Source organism: Rhagoletis pomonella, unplaced genomic scaffold (assembly GCF_013731165.1).
Source record: "Rhagoletis pomonella isolate Grant_MI unplaced genomic scaffold, Rhpom_1.0 Rhpom_scaffold_01361, whole genome shotgun sequence".
NCBI lineage: Eukaryota > Metazoa > Arthropoda > Insecta > Diptera > Tephritidae > Rhagoletis > Rhagoletis pomonella.
The window spans coordinates 1-26434 of NW_023459915.1; the positions used below are offsets into that span (position 1 = coordinate 1).

At 35.6% G+C, this 26434-nt stretch overlaps 3 protein-coding genes across 6 annotated transcripts; 2 read left to right on the plus strand and 1 right to left on the minus strand.

Annotated features, from left to right (window-relative positions):
• Positions 1–564: 564 nt before the first annotated feature.
• Positions 565–1310, plus strand: LOC118752277 (DNA-directed RNA polymerase III subunit RPC9-like). Of its 2 annotated transcripts, none has more exons than XM_036487147.1 (4): positions 565–680; positions 763–857; positions 920–1078; positions 1166–1310. In XM_036487147.1, exons 2-4 carry the CDS (start codon positions 783–785, stop codon positions 1265–1267), a joined length of 336 nt encoding a protein of 111 aa, XP_036343040.1. In that variant the 5' UTR covers positions 565–680; positions 763–782; the 3' UTR covers positions 1268–1310. The 2 variants fall into 2 exon arrangements, with proteins under 2 accessions (XP_036343040.1, XP_036343039.1); XM_036487146.1 differs by having other exon boundaries at positions 568–680; positions 743–857.
• LOC118752276 (density-regulated protein homolog) lies at positions 1298–2224 on the minus strand. Its single transcript, XM_036487145.1, has 3 exons — positions 1961–2224; positions 1631–1895; positions 1298–1540 (listed from the first exon to the last, which is right to left on the minus strand). Exons 1-3 carry the CDS (start codon positions 2075–2077, stop codon positions 1356–1358), a joined length of 567 nt encoding a protein of 188 aa, XP_036343038.1. The 5' UTR covers positions 2078–2224; the 3' UTR covers positions 1298–1355.
• Positions 2225–5151: 2927 nt separating this feature from the next.
• Positions 5152–14636, plus strand: LOC118752275. Of its 3 annotated transcripts, none has more exons than XM_036487143.1 (12): positions 5152–6072; positions 6311–7181; positions 7242–8012; positions 8084–8224; positions 9018–9741; positions 9854–10257; positions 10336–10654; positions 11221–11360; positions 11760–11765; positions 12074–12985; positions 13083–13223; positions 13293–14636. In XM_036487143.1, the coding sequence occupies exons 2-12, from the start codon at positions 6690–6692 to the stop codon at positions 13362–13364; spliced, it is 4122 nt and encodes a 1373-aa protein (XP_036343036.1). In that variant the 5' UTR covers positions 5152–6072; positions 6311–6689; the 3' UTR covers positions 13365–14636. The 3 variants fall into 3 exon arrangements, with proteins under 3 accessions (XP_036343036.1, XP_036343037.1, XP_036343035.1); XM_036487144.1 differs by having other exon boundaries at positions 5152–5272; positions 6292–7181; XM_036487142.1 differs by having other exon boundaries at positions 5152–5272.
• Positions 14637–26434: the final 11798 nt, after the last annotated feature.

Sequence of the window (26434 nt, forward strand, 5' to 3'; positions counted from 1 at the left end):
AACTGTGTAAAAGCAGTCTAACACGTACTCTTATGTAGATAATTATTTTGGCGACGACAGGGCTACGCGACGACTGTGGTTGTGGCCAGATTAGATCTATTTCTATTTTTCCAGCGATAAGTTCTGAACGCATTGGAAGCGGCGAGCTACGTACCACTGCTTCCAATTTGTCATCTTCATTATCTAAACGCTTTGTCGATGGCGGCATGATTTCTTTGAACGCGGCAGCGACATCATGAATTTGTATGAGTTTGGCATAAAAGAAGAGGAAGGACCTTATCTGTCGCCAGAAAAATGGAAATAGATCTAACTAACTCTTCTAGAATCATACACTTTTCATAAAGCGGTGTCCATCCTCTTTCGTTTAAGGGGGGTTCCGGGGGCCACCCCCTTCCGCCCCACACCAAAATCGTTGTACAAATAAGCAAACTTTTCTCGATTTTTTTTATTAACAGGTCTTTTCTGCGCCGGTAAAAAAAAAAATTGTAACCGGTAAATTTTGTTCCATTTCACAAGCTGTTATTCTAATTGGAAACAGCACAGCCCTAAATGCAACCCTGAATCATATGTAAAAGAGATCGTATATTACGATATTTAAATTAACAAAAGTAAACGTTTGTAGCCAAAAGGGAAATAAACCAAAACACGAGCCAGGATCTATAATTTATTACAATGGAAATGTGAGTACTGTATTCCTGGAATAAACTATAAGATTGTAAAATGGACCTTGTATTATCATCAGTGTAAACCCATGCTATTCAGTGATCTCGAACTACGAGGTAATGGAATCTCTGAAAACTCTTAAGGACACCAAGAAGAAATACGGGTTGCGGAATTTAGCTACCATAACGTATGAGGTATTCCTTTGGTTTAGAAAAAAAAAAAAACAATATGTGTTTGATTCAACTTGTTTTGATAGACATTGCAGTATCTTGAAGACTCGCCATGCAAACAGCAATCCCGTGAGACAATTCATAGTTTCCTGACTGAAGCGAGACACCTAAGCTGTAAACTGACCACCACAGAGTGCCTGATGATGGTCAATGATCCACCCACTAGTGCATTACACATTCAATTGGTAATAAATTTCCTCACTTTCAAATTTGCTACACTAATGGTTTATGTATGTATTATCTTAAAACTGTTCCCTTTGTATATATTTTAGCTAATCGAAGACAGTGAAGAACGTTTAACCGAAGAGCAAGTCAACGAACTTCTACAAACAGTCACTAAATACTTTCCTAACATACCCTCTGAAAATAGTTGAAAATAAACAATTTGTATTTTTTTCTACAAATTCTGTGCAGTTATTTTTATTTATTGGAAATGCATTTGACGCAGTCCAAGCATCGTCTCTAACGCTTCTGATCGCCCAAGTCATCGATGTAATCCTCATCAATCTCTGGCCACTTTTCTGGTATGACATCGAATAGATCATCTTTCACATCACCCTGGATAACAATTTCATCATCGCCTGTAACAGATGATCCACAAGCAAATTTTGTGCCAAAGAACTTTGCAGCAACTTTAAGGTCTATGTCTAAAGGAAGTTATAAAAAGAAATAAAGCTTGTTTATCAAATTTATAAGTGCTCATTTTTAAATTTCTCATATAGTTTAAGTTAACCTACCGAAAGTGTTCAGCCCGGTAACTACTGTTACCGACTTCTTTTTGCCACGCGGAGCTCTTGAAACGGTGATCTTTTTAGGAACATCTTCCTTCTTTTTATTAATCTTCATCATTCCTTTGCCCCCTCTTTTTTGTCGTTTCTTATCATCATCTGTGCCATCAGCCGCAGCTGCTTCATCCTTGATTTTCATTTGTTCAAATTCACTAGGAAGATGCTTTTCTAGCCAAGCTCTGCATTTCTCATATTCCGGGTAATATTCACAGTACTATAGCGTAAAAATAAAATATATTACACGTTTTAATAGGGCTTTCACAACGTTCTGGTCCTTACTTCAAGTGGCATTGTGCAGTTGCCACAATATTGCACAACCAAAGGATATGTGACTCCTTCACGTGGTCCCAACTTAAGACGTTCAGCTGGATCTATTACTACACCTTCTGCCGCCATATTTTAATTAATAAAAATAACTAAAACCTATCGAAAATTTTCTACAATTGCAATCTAAAGACTTTGAGGAAATGTGGCTGTGGTGTAGCTCAGCTGTTTATGTGCTTCGTTTGCTGTCATTTTTGACAAAACCGGCAGCTAAGAATGTTCGATATCGTATCGATTCTTCAGAATATCGATATTTCATGGCACGATAATCGATTTTTTGAATCGATATTCCAAGGTCGATATATCGAAGTCATCGATACTTTACCCGCAATAATAAATCATAATAAATTTATTTTTCATCTACAAATAAGTGTATGGAAAAATACTAAAGTAGGTTTAATCAGCAGCTTGTGTGATTTATTTAGCAAACTTTGTAGATGTCTGTAGTATATTGCGCAGTGTTGAAACTTTTCAGGTAATTCCTCAAAACGTGAATTTCGGGCGCGCTTGAGTATTTGTTGAGGATTTCTATTTTGAGGGTTTTTTCTCTCGATATATTTGCAGATAACAAATGCAGTCATGTTTTACACAAGAGAGTTGTTAAATCACTCCGAAAATTTTTGAACAAAAAGCTTTCCGAAGTTGAATAAAGGGCTAAATACACCACACAAGTGGCTTTTCAAACATTCTTCAAATCTACTTTTCCCATTTAGCCATATACCATGCAAACATGACTCGTTCAAACAAATAATTTAATTTTTCTTGCGGTTCGCAATTTAAACGGGTTTGGGTTTCTTCGATTTTTCTCTCTCACGTCCCCATGCGAATGAGGCGATTTTATAATACACAACGTAAGCGGTTTGATCAAGTGTCAACATGGCGGCCAGAAAGTCAAAAAATTTTGATTTTGTTCACATTTTCCTCACACGGCTTGTCAAACCATCAAACACCCCCATACACAACATAAATAGCTTTAAGGAAAGGAATATTTCCCTTGGTTTGTCAAGCCGCGTGTGTGGTGTTTTTCGTTCCTAAGCACATCTGCATTTGTTGCTTAATATTCAAAATATTATCGATAATTTTTTTCATTCCATCGTTGTATTTTCAACTTATTTTGAACTTGCAAAATCTCGATAACGAATGGAGAAAACACGCATTGTTCGATCATAAAGGTATTTATATTGATTCTTCATTAGATCCAGAAAATTATAGGAAAAAAGATTTGAATTAAAAGATTCTTCAGGTTCATATATGTAAGTTTCCCAATTAGAAAAAATATATATATCTGCATTATTAATAAAGCCCTTTTCTAATGCTTCAGTAGAACGTATATTTAGTTGTTTAAAAATGTGTAGGACTGACTTGAGGACCAGATTGAGCACTGGTATAGCAATATTATACACAAACCAAGGCATACAAAATAACAGTGATACTTGGTTTGAACCGCAAGAACAAATATACGAATTGAATTGGAGAATGTAATTAATTTTTATACTACGTACCTCTAAATAGTAGCAGTACACAATAGATACTCAAATCTGTAATAAGAAAATTTTTAGTAATTTGTTCGTATTTTGAGGATTTTTCGTTTGTTTTTGAAGAATTTGGTATTTTTTTTTGTGTCAACACTGATATTGCCAGCAGGAATTTATTTTATTTTATTTAGCATTCATGAACGAAAGACACAAGATCACGTAAGAACAAGAGAGTGAAAAAAGACGATTTTTTTAGCGGGTTCTACGCCATCTTGTTTCACTGGAAAACGAGCGAAAAGTAAACAAAGCAAAGAAAACAACGAAAACCAAAATTAGCCAAAATTATTGTCAGCCACTTTAAACGCACAATTTAGGTAAAATGATGCAACAAAATGCTTTAAAATGTGTTGTCATGTTGAATTAACTCTTCTTTACTTGAATAAAAGTGTAAAATAGTGGTGCTTGTGATGTAAACAAACGCTCAGCCGACGAACCCGCTTTCGCAAACTTTTTTCTCAAAACCAGTTACAAATACAACGCCGCGTTCTTACGTGATCTTGTAAACAACCTTTTACGTTCTTTGCCTGAATTTACATGACAAAAACACCCTATACTTCCGGTTGTGCTTCCAGAGATTTCCGGTGCATTTATCCTTTATGCGGAGATTCTCCCTCCATTTGGCCACCTCACTTGCGTCCTTGGGGAACGAAAAAAGCCGCCTCTCGCTATTTTCGTTAATGCAGTTTTTTACACGGCTCATTTTTATAAAGCTATATAATTCACGTAATTACGTAATATAATCACACTTTTGTTTACAAAAATTTCGAACGAGTTCTCAAGAACGATTCACGATTCAGACGAATCACCAAAGAACGATTTAAACGATTTAAGGAACGATTGTAATGTAAATATGTGCAAAAGGTGCTTGCTTGCTTTTTCGTTTAATTAATTAATTGGAAATGGGAATTACAGTTACAAGGAATGGGATATTAGTTGTGTTTTTTTACAAATTATCCAGTAACTTGCCAACAACTCTCCAGTAACTTTATTTCTAAGAATTCGCTCTCATAGAAAAAATTTACAAAAAGGTACGTGAACGCTTTTCCAGTAATAATTTGCAAGTTTCATGAACAGCTGATAAATTGGTTGTTTATTCGCAGCATATTCCTAATAAAACAATATATTTTATATTTAAATATGTTTATTTTGTGAATTTCCACAATAAAAAGCCACAAACAGTTTCCTTATTAGTTAAAATTTCATCCAGCAACCTGCGATCAGCTGTTTTTCGTACTGGCAAATTCTTACAAGTAAAAATTTATCCAGTAAAATCCAGTAAAAACTTACAACTTTCGCTCTCTCAATTTCCCCTACTTTGCAAGTTTTTGCGTACGAACGAAAACGCCAAAACATGAAAATTCGTAAAAACTTTTACTGGATTTTACTGGAAATTAGTAAAAAAAACGCAACTATTATATGGGACCAAATATCGGTTGGGACCAAATGCAACAGGGTGAAACCAGTGTTTATCACCCTATACTTCCGGTAGTGCATTCCAGTGACGTCCGGTAGTGCTTCCAGTGGAAGTTTTGTGATCTATCTCTGTTCTGACATTCGTTCTGACATCATCAATGTTGTTTTGGAGGCACATTCGTTTAACCCTTATTTGTGTCATTGACGAGGTTTGTTGAAAAATTGACTGCAAGCAACTGCAGTGAAGTTTCAAAGTGCAATAAAGTGGTTCAGTAAAAATAATAATGATGGTAAATAGCGGCTAAAAATTAGTCCGCAGGTAATGTTTGTGTGTAAACAAATTAAAACTGTAGTTTCATATAAAATCACTAATTAGTTAATGTGTTATTGGTGAGCAAGCTGCGGAGGTGATTACGTGCTCGGAGTTCAGCAGACGTTTTTCATTTATTGATTTTTTGCATTAAATTTAAGCAAAGGAAACACCGAAAAAGGTCAAGTTTCTTAAAATGCATTTACATTATAATAATCAATGAATGAAATTCGATACGATGGGGAAACGTGTGGAGCGGATCAATGCGCGTAGACAAGCCTTTGATGACTGTGCAACGCCAGCAGAGCAGCAAACAGATCTCCCTGGTGGCACTCGCCACACTTTTGACAAATCATATACTTGAAACCGTCTAGCAGGTTGTGAAGTGGGTGTTGGGCACACCAGGCAACCTTTCTGCCACCCACCTAGAACAAACTAGCACAATTGCGCTATTACATTCGTAAAACATAGACGAAGCTTTGCGCAGCGTCGTAGCTGATGCGTGGTTTTATGCATTTGGGGTTGGGATGCTGTGAATGCTAGCTGTTGGCACGATAGTTGCCTCTATGTATATTAGTGTTTGTAAAGCCTTCTATCGAAGTGGTTCTTTGGGGTAGACATTTGATTATAAAAGTTTTGCCTCTTTGAAATTTTAGAGGCCAAGTGCATAAATACGAGTTTTGTAGTAGCAGATGTGCCAGTTCAGAGTGGTAGCTGCGCTGCCCATTACTGCTGGCCGCTTGCCATCGCGTCATACAAACCTCACGAAGGAAGTCTCTTTGTGTTTGGCAATGTGCCTACATATGTATGTATGTACATTGGAATACAATTTTAGTATATGTATGTAAAAACTATATTTACTTATAAAAATATATATATGTATACAAGAGGTCATCAGTCGAACAAAAAAAAAAATATTCAGCTTGGAAATTAAAGATGTTCATGATTAGTAACAGTGGCATGCAGTCACCGTGATGATGTCACCATTGCATGTCAATGAACTTAAAAAAACAAAGAAAGTATGTTAGGTATCGTTCTTTATTCTAGGAATGCATTAGATGAAAACCAAACGCCGTTATGCCTCCGCTGTTAATTGGATTTTGTTTGGAAAAAAGAATGAAAAAACAGCAAAGCACCACTGCAAACAGAGCGAGTTAATTGAAAAAGATTACAAGGACAATAAAACAGATTTTTCCGTTCCAATACAACATTTGTCAACCTCGTTTAAACAACCAATATCCTCAGTAGAGTGAGTTGGGTAAGGATCCATGAACAATTCTTAGCGTTGAGCAAACAGTCGACAGACGATAGAGACAATTGAAAACCAACTACCTAAATCACAAAAACAGGAAAGATAAAAGCTAACGTTCGAAAACAAACAGTTGCAACAAGAACATCCCAGTGGCAACAACAACCCAGACAGACAATGAACTCTGATAGCAGTGAATTGGAGACGTCTAACAATGGACGCGTCATATTCCATATGCCTCAAAATGCCGTCACAATGGGGTTGCCATCTACAACCCGTATATCGAGTACAATTGCGACCGCCAACAATCCAAACACCCCCTCAACCAGTAGCACAATGCATTCTGTTGTCGGCAGCGTAGGTGGTATTGGTAGTGGCGGTCTTGCAACAGATGTTGGCAATGATTACAATTTGAATTTGAATAGCGAAATGAATGCACCGCCCGCCACGTCTGTAGGTAAACACTGTGAAAAACCGCAAGAGCGCTACGTATGGGAAATGCGCACGCGCAGTCCCAACGTTACACCCGCAAGCACTGTGCTGAATTCGCCTGATTTAAATACAGATGTGCAGTACGCGTTGCACCATCATCAACATCGGCAGCATCATCAGATTAGAGTAGGACGTAGTCCCGGAAGCCAATTCGAACAGCAAAACGTAATGCCGCAGGTAAATACAATTATTCAAAATGTATAAATAAAAGATTCTCTATATTTCATTCATTTGCAGGGTCTCGCGAGCCCAGGTGGATCCCCCACAGACGTTGGCAAAGCTGGAGTGCAGTGTTTGCGCGACGGAGAAATAGTCGTTTTCGATGATATTGACACAAATTGGATGAATAAGGCAAACGCGGCCAACATTTCCAACGCTGTGCTAAGCGGAATCCCAGTTCCAAAAAACACGAACGAATCCTTTACGTCAGTACATCATCAACACAACAACGAAGATGTCTTAAAAGTAACTAAGATGATTGGCCAGCTACCAATAGCTGAGTATGAAGGCTCACCACGTCGCTTTGGCAATCAACCGCACGGTAATATGAAGCAAGCGAATGCTAGCATATTTTCCAAGCGCCCACCAGGCTTTCCACAGCGTGTATCACCCATTGCAGGCGCACAAAATCAGCCACAACAATACTCGACAATGCAGCAACAGCTAATGCAACAAGATTTCAATACACGTTCTACACACTATGGCCAACTTAGCTTACAACAAACACAGTATTATGCAAACACACCATCGTTAGTGGCAACAAGCGTTGCTGGTGCTGGCACTAATGACTGTCATGATAATAAGTTAATTGGCAATTTGATTGATATCGACGATGGAAGCGTACACGCGGCCGCAGTTGATGGTGGCCAAGTAAAAACGCCTGCTTTTGATTACTTGTACGAGTGCTCTGAGACGCGTAAAGTATTGGAAGATTTTTTTAAAGCAAATTCAGAAGATGAAAAGCGCTTTACTGACTATACTGAAAGCGGCGACGATGTGGGAAGTTGTGTACGTTTGGTGTGAATTATTTTTTGCTGCGGGGTGAATTAGATTTTCGTTTTGTTTTTTTTATCCATTAGGATACTCATTTGGAGTATGAACGTGAGCGTGAACGTGAGCGCGAAGAAGGAAAACACATAGAGCAAGCATATATTGGACAACGCTTAGCCAGAATACCCAAAGATGAGTTGAATATGGTGCATCGGTCGCCACGCAAACAAGTGAGTATAGTTGAGTAGTTGGGTAATATAAATAACACATACGCGTATTTTTATTGCTTAAGCAACTTCATACCTGTGGTGACCATGTTTTAGATAAGAAAATACAGAACATCTGTTTTCATTAATCCGGTCCCATATTATTTTTATTATTTTTAAGTGAAAACTGTATGAAATACATAAGTGTAAAGCCCTTCTGCAGCCAGTAGGTTCAACGTAACCGGCCGGCCAAGGACTGTCACTCTATCAACATTTGAAGTATAACATTATCGACAAGAAAAGGGGGGCGGGGAGGGGGCTTGCAAAAAGTTTTGTAGAAAAGCAAAAATTGTCTACGTTGTAAAAATTGTTTGCATTCGAGAGTTTGTATATACAGTTGTACAAAATAATGGGAGTGGGATATTTTGACCAGTTTTGAACATTTCTCTTTTATTTCTTTAATGTTTATTATTTTTTTTTTTAATAAAAATTCGACAAATTTTCAACAGAATTTTTGTAAATAATTTTATAATAAAATAACAATCATTAAATTATTATTGTTGTTATCATGCATTAAATGAACAAAAGAAATATTGTCAAAACATCACACTCCTATCGTTTCGTGGGCAACTGTATGTCAGTTTATTTATTTATTTATTTATTGTAATAGCATTGCAGTTTTAATTAAATCTTTCTCACCCTGTAATTAACTATGCGATAACACTTTTGACTTACATAAACATACTTTTCTCGTCGCAGAGCTTATTTATATCAATAATAATTCTGTTTAACTAATTCACCTTCTCTGTTTCGCCAGCCCTGTGAGTCTGTTTACAATGAAAACAATGATATCGAGTTGTACATAGATTCGAATAGTCGCAGTAGTGGCGATTTGGCTGACACCGAATTAGAAGCAAATTTGCGCCACCATTCTCGCAATTTCACACTATCCCCAGAGACTACTGATTACGATTCGAATTGCGGTGATCTGGACAGCTTGTCAAATGACATAAATTGTCCCACTGACTATGGTAAATTATACACCAGTATGCCAGTACTGGAGGATGGCCTATCTAGCGGCCATGCATCGGATACGGAAAATAATGTAAATACCACCGTTGAGAGTGAAAAACAAACAGTGGAAAGCAACTGCGCAGAAAATGGTCAAGCACAAGTGGCTCTGACGATCCAGACTCAAACACGCCAATATCAGCTACAGCAACCGCATACTCCTCCAACAATGCTGCAAAATAATGAGTACAATGCGAGCTTGTCGCTCGAGTGCCATGACAGTTGCATTTCAAACAGCATTGTGAACGCTGTAACGATGGACAGCAATTTAATAAACGATTTAATTGAAGTTCCTGATCAAACGATTCAGCAGCACCACCAGCGCCAGTCAGAATTTCAGCTCCGCAGTGATGAACTAATGCAAAATGATGGTGGCTGCTGTAGCAATAATGCCGCTGTCTGTTCGAACGCATCGAATGAGCTCGGTCACAACAATTCCAATTATGATGCCGTCTACGCAACCACGATGAGTAAGCATGCCAAACAAAATCTATCAAAGTGGCTAAAAATACTAATGCTTTGTTTTCATCATTGTTGTACGTTTTGAATCATTTCGTATTTATATATATTTAATCTTTACAGCTACAAAGCAATCTCCACCACCGCCACCAGCACCTGCAGCATATCGGCAGTGTGTGCGTGCGAAACAGCAACGCGAGTCGGCAGATATACAAGAAGCAATGAAGGAGATACGTTCGGCGCTACAACGTGCCAAAACACAGCCAGAAAAATTAAAATTTTGTGATGAGGTATTACCGCCCGACCCGGAATCACCAGTGTGGGTGCCACGTAAAACTTCGCCAACTAGCGCTTCATTGACAACCAATCGGATTGGTGCTAACCTGCATGATCTGCATTGTAGTGGCAATGGTGGCAGCGCGAGCGGAGCGATCGCAGGGGACGAGGAGGAGCCCGATACTGATTTGGAAACGGACCGACTGTTGGGTCAACAGCGGCTCGATGAGCAAGGTTACTTTGACGATAAGGTGAGTATGCATGAAAGAACATTGCCTAATTTTAGGTTGCGTTCTAATTTTTTCACGGCACATGCTTTGATTCAACAGACAATTTGGCCCAAAACATCACGTATCGGCGTCGGCACAGATTCCAATGACCAATCACCTAGTACATCGGACATCACAATGCTCACCACAAATTCTGTCAGTATTAAACCGCCAGCATTCTCCTCAGCCACCATTCGTCAGGGCATTGGCACAGCGCTAACGCCCAGTTCGCCCGAACAGTGTCAGATTGTAGGCAGCGCAGATGTTACGCTCAGCTCACCCGAAAAGTTGCAATACACAAAAAGTCCAACTGGCTCCATCAAGTCGCTGAAAGATTCAGCGAACAGCGATAAGAAGGCAAAGACACGCAACAAAGAGGGTAAGCTAAGTGAAAAATTCATATGCTTTGTCTCTCAATGTCTATATGTATAATCTTTATTTGTGGCCGTCTGTCTCTTTGTCTCTTTGATTGTCTTTGCACGCTAACATGATACGATATTAAATAAATAAAATAAATTAAATAATAATAAATAAATCAAACTAAAACGTTAATGAAAATACAATTGCACAACGTAATGGGTGTGTGTGTGTATGTTCGTGTTTACATACATCAATGTAAGTCTAATGTAAAGTAATTTAGTGAACATTAGTTTAAGCGTGAATTATTTTTTGCTTTTATTTACTTTTTGTTTTGCTGTAAATGCTTATGTACTTTATGTACAAACTTGTATCGTTAAATCCTGTTTTAAGTTGGCATTGGTTTCAAAATAATATAGAGTATCAACTTCTCTAGCGATGTACATGAATTAGTATATACATATACATATGTACATATGCGATTAAGGATTTGTTTGATCTTATTTATTATTTTGTTTTGTGTATCGTATGTATGTATGTAATTTCAAATTTCATTATATAATTAATACATTTTCTTCTACTTGCCAGGGCTATTGGATCCTGCAGTGCTAATTGAAGGCGTCCTCTTTCGTGCACGTTATTTAGGCTCAACACAGCTGGTATGCGAGGGCCAGCCAACGAAGTCCACGCGGATGATGCAGGCTGAAGAGGCCGTTTCGCGCATAAAGGTAATTACAAACATAATTGCCGTACAACTATTTTGTTACTTGCAAGAGATTTGTACACCAACGTGTCGCTAACCAAATACAACTGATTCTCTTTTTGTATACAATAATCCCTTGGGATTAAATTATTAAATAAAAACGCATGCAAAATACCATATTCTTCTCAAGAAAAGTATTAATAATCGCATTTCATTTGCATTGGGGACGAGATAAAAATGAAATTGAGTCGCAAACCCCCTGAAAAATACAAATAAAGAAACTGAAAAAGTAAAAAATAAAAGCCGTGCCTAAGAAAAGCTGTAAAAAGAGGATCAAGTGTACTTGCTACAAAAATTATTATACAATTTAAATGTTATTCTTTGTTCCCCACTGCTGCTCGAATATGAATGTGTAACCCTGTAGGCTTTGGTAAGTGTTGCTAGAATCAGTGCTTCTTCTTCTTTATTGGCGCTGTAACAGCCTAACCGATTTTGGCCGAGTCCAAAACAACACGCCAGCCGTTTCTCTTCTGTGCCAACTGACGCCATTTGGAAATGCCAAGTGAAGCCAAATCCTTCTCCACCTGGTATTACCAACGCAAAAGAGGCCTTCCTCTTCCTCAGTGCTTACAGTTTGAAAATCGACTGATTGTAAAATTTATCATTAGCCACATTTGTATGTACATACATATTTCTCTTTCTCTAAACAAACGGTATTTTCTCTTAATTTTTTGATAGGCTCCAGAAGGCGAAAGCCAACCCTCCACCGAAGTAGATCTATTTATATCAACCGAGAAGATTATGGTGCTCAATACAGACCTCAAGGAGATTATGATGGATCATGCTTTGCGTACAATTTCTTACATAGCCGACATCGGCGATTTGGTTGTGTTGATGGCTCGGCGACGGTTCGTGCCATCTGATTCGTGTGGCTCGGACGCAGATGTGGCAAATGGCTGTGGCAATGGTAATAAGGACGCTCAAGAAAATGGCGCTGCGGTGAATAGCAGCGGTAACGGTAGCGGCAGCAACGGCGGTGGCACCGTCAATGGCGTTGGTTGCAGTGTTGGCGGTAGCAGTAGTAAGCACAATCGCACGCCAAAAATGATTTGTCATGTATTCGAGAGCGATGAAGCGCAATTTATAGCGCAATCAATCGGTCAAGCCTTTCAGGTGGCCTACATGGAATTTCTGAAAGCAAATGGCATTGAAGATCATAGTTTTGTAAAGGAAATGGATTATCAAGAGGTGCTTAATAGTCAAGAGATCTTCGGCGATGAATTGGAAATATTCGCTAAGAAGGAATTGCAAAAGGAGGTGGTTGTGCCGAAGGTGAAAGGTGAAATACTTGGAGTAGTGATTGTGGAAAGCGGCTGGGGCTCAATGCTGCCTACTGTAGTGATAGCAAATCTGATGTCGGCAGGTGCAGCGGCGCGTTGCGGTCAGTTGAATATCGGTGATCAGTTGATTGCTATAAATGGCATGAGCTTGGTAGGATTACCGTTGTCGACATGCCAGAGCTATATACGCAATGCCAAAAATCAGACAGCGGTAAAATTCACTGTGGTGCCGTGCCCACCGGTGGTCGAGGTGAAAATCAAGCGACCCAATACAAAATATCAGCTGGGCTTCAGTGTGCAAAACGGCGTGGTGAGTAGTGGATTTCGTTTTTTTTTAGTTCGTTGCATATCTAGTTTTTAGTGCTATACAAATGAAAAAAATACATATTTTTATTACTTCCGAACAGATTTGCAGCCTTCTGCGTGGCGGCATTGCAGAGCGTGGCGGCGTGCGCGTCGGGCACCGCATTATTGAAATCAATAATCAGAGTGTGGTGGCAGTGCCGCATGAAAAAATTGTCAATCTGCTCGCTACATCTGTGGGCGAGGTAAAACAAAATAATTATGGTTGCTTTTTAGTTTCATTTAATTGTTGATGTTCTTACTTTCTCACGCAGATCTTAATGAAAACTATGCCGACTTCGATGTTTCGTTTACTCACGGGACAAGAGAATCCCATTTACATATAAATTAAGCTTAACTGATACGCTATTACACTCACATTCTGCATACATACTAGTATTTATCAAAATTTTTCCAATTTGATTTCACAACTTGTGCGCTAAAACAAAATTACAATACTTTCTTACTCAATAACTAACAAATATGTAAGTATGTACTATTTACACACAAATAATCTGTACTATTAGATAAGTAAGTGCAAGAAAAAACCAATGCAGATTGAAGGTGAACAAAGAATTCGAAATGTTTGAAAAAGAATAAATTTGTAAAGAATGTAAGAAAACACGTAAATTCAACACGATGAAATTGTTAATGTTCTGCATAGTACGCGTATTTCCTTACGAAATTGCAAAAATAACGTGCGATGATAATTTCCACGAATATCTACACATACGCATACACAGCCCAACATTTTTTTACTATTAATTAATAACATACAAACTACAACTGTCACTAAATTATAAACTATACACCAATACACGTATATTTATCTATACTTGCTTTTTTCTACTTAACGCAATAATTGAAAAATTAATTAATAACTAACAAAAAATAAAACGGTCTGTATTATAGAATTTAGCTTCGAACTCAGTTATATATGTACTACTTGTGGAGCAAAGTTAATAAGCCCGCTGCCGGGCTTAATAATTTAACTGTTGTAGCACGCCAGCAACAAGTAAAACAATCACGGCTACAATAACAATAACAAAATCACTAATTGCATACAAAAATATTAAAAAAAAGACTGAAGATGTTTTAAGTTTTTATTTATTATGCAAAACCAAAAGGATAGGCAAAAAAGCAAAACAAATTGAAAGAACTTTGCACACAAACTAAAACAAGAGCACACAGCTTCCTTTTTTACTTAGAAAAATTACGCAGTTATGCTTTGCTGCCTCTGCATGGCCAGAAATTGTTTAACAATCGAATTAGTTTTTTCTTTTTATGAAATTTTGTGGACTTTGCAAAATTGTATGCACGCAAAAAATGTCTTGGTTTCACAACGTTTGCCATATTTTTTACGGTATTCAATTTTTTATATTCAAGCAGGTTCTGCAATTCACTTCCGAGTGAATTTCAATCAAACCCGCTTTGAATTCACACTGGCAGGGATTGAAATTCACTCGGAAGTGAATTGCAGAACCTGCCCGATTGATATTTTTTAATTTTCATTTAAGCTAGCAGATTTTAGTTTAACTAAGATATTGATAATGTATGTAGTTCTAACAGTGCCATTGCTTATCAATTGAAATTGGTATTTTTCCCCAAACGATATTTAACATTTGAAGCGAAAGCTAAATAAACATAAATTTAATTTCTTTGTTTTTTAAGCAACATTTAAAAATATATTTATATTTTTCACAAATATCACAAAAGCATTTTTATAAAGCACTTATGCATATATATGTAATATTGTTTTCTATTTGTAATAATTTAGCTATTAATTGGATGACACATTGAATTTAATTAATATTCTATTAACTACATTTATAATTTTATACCAAAAATAAATTTATCTAGCTACAAAATACAGTTAATAAAGTAAATATGTGCATAAATAAATGTTATATGATTTTTACGTATGCTTCATTTGTTCTTAATAAGGGTTTCGATTCGCATGAAGTGGCGGCAGAAGAGAAGAAATTTCAAAGGCAAGTGGTTATAGTTTAAATACATATGTATGTATATTTTTATAAATTAAAATATATTTAAGCTAAAATTAAAAAAAAAAAATACTTAAAAATAGTTATTTTGTGCAGATTTTATGAGGCTTTTATGTGTATTCTTTATAAAAAAAATACCTTTGGTTACTTTTATTTGATTAAAGCTATCAAAAGGCAGCATCAATAAGTAGTTAGAAGAAATAAAAGAATAGTAATACAAATAATAAACAAATCATATCCTACAGAAAATATACATAAATGGAGAGTTATGTAGTAAACACATATTTAAATATTTACAAAAGGATGAAAGAGAAAATAAAAATAATGCGTCGAAGCGAAAGTAGAAGGAGAAAACTTTGGGATATACATACATATGTAAAAGATGACGATTTCAAGAATTCTAAAACAGCAAGCAGAATTTGTGACGTGAACGCGCTCATACTTTTTCTTGTCAGGTTAGATATGTCCATATTTTATGTAATAGTTGTATTGCCTATCAAATATAAAAATGATTGCGCGTGTATTTGGTGAGAGAGCCTTTTTGATTTTTGAGTTGAATTCTACAGTAAGTTTGTTTGGTGCTTAGCGCCTTTCAGGCTTTCAAAGCTTTTCACCCTTTCAATACTCAATTCAGCTTATAAAACTCATAGCTAGATAAAACGCTGAAAGCTTGAAAACCTTGGTGTGGGATTCCACTCATTTTTGTGCTAGCGAACAGTAGTATTGCAATTATAGCACGATTAAGAATAAATTGCACTTGATAAAGAAAAAAATAGCTGATGAAAAAATTCGGTTTAAAGCAGTGATGGGCAAATTGTCTGAATTTAAAAGTATGTATTTAGTTATTTATGTTGTAGCAAATAATCAAGTTCTTTGTATGTAAGTACTTAGGATGCCACTAAAAACCGAGTTCTTTTAAAAAGTCTGCCAAGTACTACTAATACTTAAGTATATAAATGTATCTACTTATTTTCGAGTACTAAATATAGTTTTACCTAACGAAATACAGCGTACAAATGTACTTAGTATTTTAGGCTTCACTAAATAATGTAAAAAAGTATTAGTCCGAATTACCCCGAATAAAATAACCTCAAGAGTTCTGAAATCTAGAAAAAATAAGACACGAAGAATTCCACAAAAAATATAGCCTCATAACAAATTGTAAGAAACGAAGAGAAGTTCGGACATAGTATCGAAAATCCCGAAATAGTGCCGACAATCCAAAAAAGTCACGAAAAAATACCGGCGAGTTCTGAAAAATATAACACGAAGAATTCCGAAAAAAACGTCCCGATAAAATCCTCCAACGTTTCTAAAATAATCCAGAAAAGTAACACACGAATAATCCCGAATAATTCGGAAAAATCTTGAAATCTTTTACAAATCTGGAAAATTGTGAAGCACTTAATTATTTTGTCAATATAAAATAAAAATGCAAAAATTACAGTTTTTTTCTTGAATATTTAGCAAAGGGGAAAGCCTTTTTTATTCTAGTGTTTCGGGATCTCTTAAGACCAATGACCTTATTCATAAAAAAATAAAATAGGTTTAGAGAACTTTATAATAGACATTTTCATAAAACTTTTCGATTTATAAAGCATTTTCAACCTATTTAATTTTTTATGAATAAGTATATGGGTATGTATGTGGTGTCCAAAGATTTATTTTCAATACTTCAAGTTTGCCCACCACTGGTTTAAAGAAACTGCGCCATTGCTAATAAATTTTAGTAAAAAAAAACACAACATTATTGTATAACCGTGAGCGAGCTTATTTTTTTTACCATTAGTCCAGTAAAATAAATTTTACAACCACATGTGTATATAGATTAAATCTAAAGCAACACACACAGTTTTGATATGAAGCCCATATAAAATGTATAGAAATTAGTCAAAAAAATTTATTTTCCACTTTGCACATTTATTTCTAAAAAAATAATAAAAGTATATGTATCCTATATTACGAAATCTTAAAAAAAAAAAATCCCCCTATTCCTGCACTTCAACCTGTATACATATCTATAATCTACACATACACACGTCCAAATCTTTATAAAAATATACTTACATAAATATGGGCCATTCCATACAATATTTGCACCAAATTTTTTTTTTGGGTGAAACATATTTTTTTACATTCCTCATCGAAAAAAAGAAGACACCTATTTTTTCATTTCGTCATCATATTCGAAAATCTCGAAAAAAAATTCCCGAAATTTTGAACTCACGGAGAAGTATCTTTTTTCAATTGTTTGCAGTTAAAAGAATGTTAGTTAAGGTATCAAACTGTGCGTAATTTTCTCGGCTTTCTATTGGAGTGTGAGATAGTTTAAAATAAAAAAAAAGTTTGCATTAAAAAATTAAATTTTTTTATTTTTCATTAACAATACCATGTTCGATTTTTATTTTTTTTCAACCTGAATAGTTGTACTTTATGAAGTACGCTGTAAAAATTTGACAATGGTAACACCAACACTGAAGAAGTTACGACTTTTTTCATACCTGCGTACATAAAGTTTATACATAAAGTGAGTTCAAAATTTCGGGATTTTTATCGAGATTTTCGAATAGCATGACGAAAAAAATAGGTGTCTTCTTTTTTCGATAAAGAATGCAAAAAAATATATTTCACCCCAAAAAAATATTGAGGTGTAAATATTGTATGGAATGACCCATATGCAACACTTTGTATAAATAACTCGAACTCGGTATTATAGTGTTTTAGTAGCCGCCTTTTGCTGAATAAGTTGCCCATTTATGCATAAAAAGAAGACTAGAATAAAGCCGAAAAATTAGAAAAGCTCAAGCTCTCAAGCTTAGTTTTTCATAATATTGAGGTACTAAGCGCCTAACTGCAAAAATACAAACATACTTATGTATCCGTCAAAATAAAAATTTCTTACTTGCGTGTATAAAAAAACTTGAAAAAATTATATCCTATTAAAATCCAAACAATTGAACCGTCGCTTTCGTAGCGAAATCCAATGTAAAAGGAAATCAGTAAAAAAGGAAAGAAAAATAATAATGAAAAAAATTCATATTTGCTGGATTTTTTCAAATATAAACACAATAGGGTTGTTCACGATCTTGTGGAAATGGTCTTGGATTTGTAGTTGGAATTGCATTTGCAAATGTTATGTTTGCTGCCATGGCAACCGTATGCATTTTATTGTTGTGAATTTACAAATGCAACGAATATGCAAATGGTAGATTATATGCACAAGATTCGGAACAGCCCTAATAAGTTTATCGCGCCAACTATGAAATGGAAATGACCAGCGCTGCTTCTTTCCAACAATAATGCAATCAAATACAATAATAATGAGATTAAAATAATATTTGATAATATAAAAAAAAAATAAATAAAATGGCTGAGAAACAATAAATAAAAATAAATATTATACCTAAAACTGTCTGTTTACTCTTATCTTGACATACATATGGATCAATTTATGGTTGTAGTCGGCCATTTTTGATTTAGTTGAATTTTGGTCAGAATATTTCTTTTATCATGTAGCAAAGTTCTGGGGCAGAGAACAATTTTTTTTAAAGCACAAAATTTCACAATTTCCGGGATTTTGCAATTTATGTTCTTGAAATCTCAGAAATTATTATAGTTGCTAGACATAAAATATATATTTACAAAAAAAAAAATCGAAAATAAAAAAATTAAACGCAGTTTTAAATTTTAAAAAGTCGTAAGACCAAACTGAATTTTTTTATACTGACCTTAAAAGATCCTGGAATTCTCAAAGCGGTGTTTTTAGGCTATGATTTTTTTAATTTTAAAAGTAAAATTTTTTACAAACTTTAAATCAAAGCTAAATTTAAATTTAATTTAAATTGTTTAACATATCTTTATTTGGAGTTTCAAAAAAAATAAAAACTCATATCTTAAAAAAATTCAAAACTAAAAAAATTACACAATTTCAAATTTTAAAAGTCGTGGAACCAAAATCCTATAAATTTTTGGCTTAATTTTTGTATACAATACCTCCGACTGATCTTAAAACATCCTTACATTTTCAAGAAGATGTTTTATGTTATATTTTTTAACTTTGAAAATAATTTTTTTTTGCAAACTTTAAATTAAAGAAAGTTTAAATTTAATATAAATTGTTTAACACAGCTTTATTTAGAGTTGCAAAAAATTCAACATTGATTTCTAAAAAACACCATGAAAATTTCGCGATCTTTTAAGATCAGTTAGATGTGTTTTGCTAAAAAAAAATTTGTCACAAAATTTTATAAGTTTTTGCTCTTACGGTTTTTTTTAAATTTCAAAATTTTCATTTTTTTTTTCTTGCACATAAATATATCCTTTAAAACGGGATCAGAACCATTGCTTAAGTTTTAATAGTTTTTAAGATATTCTAAAAATAAGCTTGCAAAATCTAAGAAATTGTGAAATTTGCATAACTTTGGAAAAAAATGTATTTCTTTTTTTGTGGCAGAACTTCGCTACATGATAAAAGAAGAATGGTGACCAAAATGCGTCGATTTGCCAGTATCCATGGCAAAGTCTTGAACGTGTCGATGGCATGTGCCACTCTGGTCTACGGCATGGAACACAGGTACTGTACTTGTAAATTGGATTCGTTCAATGCTGGCGCCGCTTCATCAGGATTCTGGGAGAAGGAGGTCAATATGAGACGTGCGGAGTTAACAAGGGCTGCCCTCAGGGTGGTGTGCTTGCTTTGCCCTTTGCTCTGGTGCCTGGTAATTCATTATCTTCTTGACACTCTTAATGACTCTAATATCTACACCCAAGCTTATGCGGAATATCTGGCCCGTCTAGTCTCGGGCCCATCTTTAACGGCTGCTTGCAGGAAAGCGCAGTAAATACTGAATATAATTGACACTAGTGTGGCACTGTTCACTAGAGGGAGAAGGTCCGATGGTCGCATTCCGCTCACACTTAAAAGAGTCAAATTCAGACTTCTCCCGAAGTGTAGTATCCAGGAGTATTTCTGGAAACAAAACTATCGTGGAAATCTTTGGCAACGTAAACGGGTCTTTGAAAAACGTGGGGCCTGTTAACAAAGGGAATTATTTGGATTTATACCTCAGACCCACAATCAGCTATGCGTCAGTGGTATGGTTGAGCAGACTCTCAATAAATAGCGCGCGAAGTCTGCTTGCTAAACTTCAAAGAACTATTTGCCGTGTGTTTTGGAGAGCTTTCTCTAGCAGACTAAAAGAAACGCCAGAGATCTGAGCACTTGCGTCTTTTCAATTCCACAGAAGAGATTCTATAATATTGAGTTCCCTGAGGCTGAATGCTGGTTTAATACCAGCACTGAGCCCGGACTCACACATGGTCGAATCTTCACGGATGGCTACAAAACTGATTCTGGGTCAGAATCTGTTGTCTTTATCGAAGTTAATGTGGATAAGTTGCACTTTTCTCTTGGGGAGTATGCCTCGGTCTTCACGGCTGAGATATTTGCAATCCTCAACGCCATGGATTACGTGGTCGAAAATAGGTGGAGGGGAAGGAGTTTACATGTCTGCAGTGACAGCTAAGCTGCACTTAAGGCATTGCCCAGCCATCTAACTACCTTTCGACTAGTTCGGCAACGCAAGTCTCGACTAAACTATGTTGGAAAACATAACGAGCTTTGTTGTTTACTCTGGGTGCCAGGTCACTCGGGACCATTTTGTCAGAGTTGGTCCGCAACCAGTTATAGCCCTACGAATACTTCGCTCAGCGATGACTGGGAGCCTTCGAGGAGCTGCAGCTGGACAAAACTCATGTCGCCTTCAATCTAAGAAGGTCTCTCTAGCTCTCACTGAGCAGACGGGACTGCATAGAACTTGTTGGAATGCTGACTGGTCACTTCACGTGGCACAAACACCTGATTGTGACAACTTCGTTTGCCCACCCTGCCTTGACGAGGATGAGACGGTGGAAAACTTTTTGTGTTTCTGCCCCGCCGCCTTTGCAAGAATAGGTATGAGGCATTTGGCTGCGATATGTTGAGAGACGAACACCTGAGCTCTTTGACATACAAAAATCCGTTTAGGTTTATTCGCAAATTGTGCAGATTTCAAACAGATTAAAAGTAAGTAAGTACATCCCGAATTTTGTATACCTAGTACGTAGTAATTGTAGTACTTAGTACTTAATTTTTAGTAAATAAAATGGTGCCCATCACTGCTATATACATACATACTTATGTACATACTTATGTGCCTACATATTTATATCATGGCCAAAGAAACTGTGCAAGCACTTAAATAGTGAATGTAAGCAGGTGTCTCAAGCAGACGTTGATGCTTTACAAACAGATGTTTATGTGTTTAAGTGGTTGGCAAACCGCAAAGAAAAAATTCGCGGGGTAGAATTTCTATAAGTTTGTAAGAGCAATTTTCGCTAACGACAAATGATAACTGGATGCCGTTGTGCAGACAGCATACCGAACCAGCGTAGGAATATCGAGAGAAAAATAGTCAATGTACCTACGCTAAAATTTTAGGAGACAAATAAAATACTTATGTAGAAATGCGTAAGTGGCTGCTGCTGCTTGTTTGTTACAAGTAAATGGGGTGCGACTTGAAGTAAAAAAGTCAAATATGAATAAATGAGTAAAAAAGAAATTCTCAAGAAACTATTAAAAAATGGAAATGAAAGCAAATGCAAGCAAATGCGCTTTGAGCGCATTAAAGCAAAAGCTCTTGGGTGTTTGTACATGAGAATATACTTATATGTATATATACATACATAATGTGAATTTTTCGGCTTTATCCGATACCGAGATTTTCGGTATGTCGTTATCACAATCCCGGGATCCGGGATTAGTCCCGGGATTTAGATATTCATTACTTTTCAACAACTTGAATCCGAAAAATTGCTACTATATTGTTTGAGAAATAAAATAAATAATAAATAAATGGGTTTGAAACCTACTTTTTTGTTTAAAGTGGCGTTTTTAATTTTTCTCTCTGACGTCAAAAACAGAAAGCCAAACAAAGAAAAAAAACAATGACACAAATTGGGCGGTATTAACCTATACTGGAAAGTCAACGTACAAACTAGCAAAGCTGTTCCAAAACACAACCTTCGCACATCATTCAGAACAAATAGCAACGTAGGACGGATACTACGGAACACCACAAATCGAGAAGACCCATTGGATAAACAAGGAGTGTATAAACTAACTTACAAATGCCAGCATAGTTATATAGGTCAAACAGCACGGAAAATAAAAACAAGATTTCGCGAACATATAGGGGACTATAACAAAAAGACACAGAAACCGAGTGCAATACCAGAGAAAAATTTTGCTAACCACATGTTTAACAACAAATGTTCACCAACGCAAATAAGAAAGTCAGCGAAACTACTGCATGTACAAGATAAAGGCCAACGACTAGAAAATATGGCAATATACAAACTAAAAACATTCGACGGCAAAATAATAAACGAACAAACAAATACCGCATCGGATGTTATATTCGAACCCATGATTCAATAATACAAGGTTCGATAAACTGACAGTTGTCTCTCTCGCACCGCTCCCTTAGCAGTGGCACCGTGTTGCTTCTTTGCACATTTACATGGAAACAGTGTAGCTTTGGTGTGATATAGAAGTATGAGCGTTTGTGCAATATGTTTATTTGTATATGCATATGAAGCATATTTAACTGATGAAAACATAAACTGTTTTTAAATGGGATGTTTACATCAATCTCATAGTAGTGTTATTTTAATTTTGAGTCATTTTGCATTTTTTATACAGCTAAATAGCACATAAATTACGTAATTTACATAGATACATCAATATTACGTTCAAAATTTCGTTTAAAATGCCAGATTTCCTGCAAAAACATTAGAATTTACAAAAGGAATTTCACTACTAATTGCCTACTTTGCGTACTTTTCTACTACCATTTTCGCACCAAGAGATTTCATTCCTCCCCTTTTCTCCGTCCTTCGTAAATGCAACCTTTTGTAAGGGAGTGTCAAACCGCAGCTGTCAATAATTATCTAACCTTGTATTATTGAATCATGATTCGAACCCTTAAAATTAAATTACGAGAAAAAGAAAAATGACAACAAAACAACAGGCATGGACACTCCGAACACACCACAAAGTACCACCAGGACAAAAATCACCGACTTTTACCTACCTGCAGGCAAAAACCATACAGAGACAACATAACGGATGTTAATCGCGAATAGCAAACCGGCACTTAAATATCTGCATACATACATATACATACCTAACCAATTATGCATGTACGCCGAATTCGCCGACAAGCTTTTTTAAAAACGAAGTAAATTAGTACAAATTGTTAGTAATTTTCATTAGAGTTTGAATAACTCCTTTCACTAAATGGCTTTTAGTAACTTTAACGAGACCTTAACTTATTTTATTTTATTCATTTTAGTGCAGTTTTGACAAAATTTTCTTGCTAAAAAATCTTTTGTTACACTACTTTATTTTATTCCTTTGATTGTACATGTTAAATAAATAAAAGCTTGTTTTTAAAAAATATTTTTTTTTTACATTATTTTATTTTATAATTTTTAGTCCATTTATAAAAGCGTTCTATATTGAAAAGTGTTTTCATTTTATGTACAAAATTTTGCAATAGATATTAAAATAATTCAACTTGCAATGAAAGAGAACAGAAGACTTGGCAAGCAAAATATTGTTTGCTTATGTTTTGTATAAACATACCTATGTACATATAGCAGCAGTTAATTTTATTTAAAGAAATGGCGTGTCGTCCATTTCCGTTGTAGCATGGCATATATTTAGGCGCAATATTTAACTTATTCTGTCGGGGCGACATCTGGAGTCTTCTAATTCTTATAACGAGGTTCATATCTAGACTAGGTTGATATCTAGAATTTGCCACAAATAGCTTTGCTACACTATCGCCGGCAGCTTTAACAATTTTATAGTGGTTTTACGTTCTTTGGCAAATTACGCTCTGTTAGCCATAAATCTTACTATTTTTTGACCGCCTTTGAATCAAGACCCCTGTACTATATGGGGAATTCATTTATATTTTAAATTGCATTGGCATCGTGATTGGAACTATGCTGAAAATTTCAAGTCTCTAACTTGTCGGGAAGTTAGTTTAAAATCGATTGGAAATTTCCGCGATTTCCGCGGGATGACCAAGTTAAATAAAAGCTTATAGTTATAAAAATCAAAACCCTATAGTAAAGAGAAAAAGCGTAGAGGGCAAACTGCAGCAAAATTACAGACAAATTTGTACTGCATACTTGCCTTTTGCTATCTATGTAGGGTCTGAACCTACACGCTGACTCTTAAGATTGCTCGCTTTTCACACATCAAGACTTTCGACATTTTTTTTTTTGGTTTTCTCATTTTACCAAACCTTAACCACTTTCTTAAATTGCTGCGGGCTCGACAGCTTTAGCGACAGTTGCTGTTGAGAGCGGCAACGCCATATCAGGTTTTCTACTTACATACATACTTATAAGATGAACGGAACCACAACCAATCCCACTTCCGTTGTGTGTCTGCTTTGTTGTTGAATCTGTAACTGATTGCATGCAAGGATTGTTCACTTGTCTTTAAACTTATCCATAATGTGATATTTGATTTGCAATTCAATTCCAGCAGCAATGAATAGCAACTTGTCGGCGGGAAGGCAATCAATATCGAACAAATATGAAGACGCACTCCTTCCTGTATGTATGAGTATATTTCTGTATGCACACATATGCGCATATGCATATGTATGTATGTACAAATAAATTGAAGAAATATATTAATGCTGTTGAGTGCATTGCTGTATGCAGGTCAATTGATGTTGAAAAGTCTTGCGGGGGGCGCAAATACCCACATATGTACATATGTACATATATGCATCTGGGCGAATCCATGACAAATCGACCAATGGTTGGAATCGATCAAAAATGATTTGGTTGAATTTTGGTCAGAACATTTTTTTAAAGTGTAACGAAGTTCTGCCATAAAGAAAAATAATAATATTTTTTCGAAAGTTATACAAAAATTCTAAATTTCACAACTTCCGGGATTTTGCAAGTTTATTTTTTGAATATCTCAAATAATAATATATGTATGTAGTTACAAAAATGGTTCTGGTCTCGTTCTAAAGGTGAAATTTGAAATTAAAAAAATCATACAAGCCAAAATTTATAAAAATGTTTGGCTAATTATTATTTTGCACAATAACTCCAACTGATCTAAAAAGATTTTGAAATTTTCAGTGTTTTTTTAAGATATAAATTTTTGAACTTTGAAATTTTTTTTTACAAACTCTAAATAATGTTATGTCAAACAGTTCTTTTTTAATTGAAATCCATTTTTAATTTAGAGTTTGCAACATTTTTTTTCAAAGTTCAAAAATTCATATCTTAAAACAAGTAAAGAAATATAAGTTCGGGCGAAACCGAATTTCATATACCCGGCGCAGGTATCAAATATCATCGTTTCAACTTTCCCTCAACTGGCTTTACATGATAAGCAGGGCTGGTTTTCCCGTTTTCAAGCGTTTGGTAGAAATCGATAAAGTTGGCGTTGCCTCGCCTAATTCCTAAAAATATACAAAAGTCTTATTTATTGTTAAGAGAATGTTGTAAGTATTAACTTGGAGTAAATTAGTGTCCTCAGTTTTTGAAATATCGGAATTCTCGCATTTTTGAAATTTACCATTATACGGGAAGGGGTGTAGTGTTAGTCCGACTTGAATAATTTCCCACAAATTTTTTTTCCGTACCATTTTTGGTTCAATTTGATGAAGCGTTTGCCGAGATACACATTTGTGGTCATAAATGGGCGACGCCTCGCTTGTTATTCAAAAATTTATATTGATCAAATTTTCTGCCAAGCGATTAGTGCAATCATCGATTTTGAGTGAATTAGCTTCAATAATTACTGATTTATCGCAGTTTTCGTGTTTTTGTAAATTGCCGCTATATGGGTAGTGGGCGTGGTTATTACCCGATTTCAAATATTTTCAGCAGATTTCTTAGTTGAACTTAGTTAAGCAAGGCTCGGACCGAGTTTGGTAAGGATTGGTGGAGCGGCTGCTGAGATACAGCATTTCATCGTAAGTGGCCGGGGTCACGCTCATTTACCAAAAATTTCATAATAATATTATTTTCTACCAATATTATTCTTCACCTAAATTTCAGGTTGAATATTTACTGAAATATCGTAGTTTTTGCATTTTCTGAAATACCGTTATATGGGAAGTGGGCGTGGTTACAGTCCGATTTCGCTCATTTTCAATAGCAACCTCCCTTGGGTAAAGGGCAACCTCGAGTGCTCGAGTTATCGTGTACACGGACGGACGGCTTAATCGACTTTTTTTTCATTGACATGGATTGACCCATATACATATATGTACATATGTACAATCACATACGACTGTATAGTATATGTATGTATGTGTTGGTATGCGCAT

What these genes read in the sequence shown, in the direction of transcription:
- LOC118752277 (XM_036487146.1), top strand. An exon ending in TAGCTACCATAACGTATGAG is followed by an intron (nt 858 to 919) that starts GTATTCCTTTGG and finishes TTGTTTTGATAG; the next exon opens with ACATTGCAGTATCTTGAAGA. An exon ending in GTGCATTACACATTCAATTG is followed by an intron (nt 1,079 to 1,165) that starts GTAATAAATTTC and finishes TATATATTTTAG; the next exon opens with CTAATCGAAGACAGTGAAGA.
- LOC118752276 (XM_036487145.1), bottom strand. Translation starts at nt 2,077, where the DNA reads ATGGCGGCAGAAGGTGTAGTAATAGATCCAGCTGAACGTCTTAAGTTG. An exon ending in ACTGCACAATGCCACTTGAA is followed by an intron (nt 1,896 to 1,960) that starts GTAAGGACCAGA and finishes TTTACGCTATAG; the next exon opens with TACTGTGAATATTACCCGGA. An exon ending in TACCGGGCTGAACACTTTCG is followed by an intron (nt 1,541 to 1,630) that starts GTAGGTTAACTT and finishes AACTTCCTTTAG; the next exon opens with ACATAGACCTTAAAGTTGCT.
- LOC118752275 (XM_036487143.1), top strand. Translation starts at nt 6,690, where the DNA reads ATGAACTCTGATAGCAGTGAATTGGAGACGTCTAACAATGGACGCGTC. An exon ending in ATCGGTCGCCACGCAAACAA is followed by an intron (nt 8,225 to 9,017) that starts GTGAGTATAGTT and finishes CTGTTTCGCCAG; the next exon opens with CCCTGTGAGTCTGTTTACAA. An exon ending in AAGGTTACTTTGACGATAAG is followed by an intron (nt 10,258 to 10,335) that starts GTGAGTATGCAT and finishes TTGATTCAACAG; the next exon opens with ACAATTTGGCCCAAAACATC.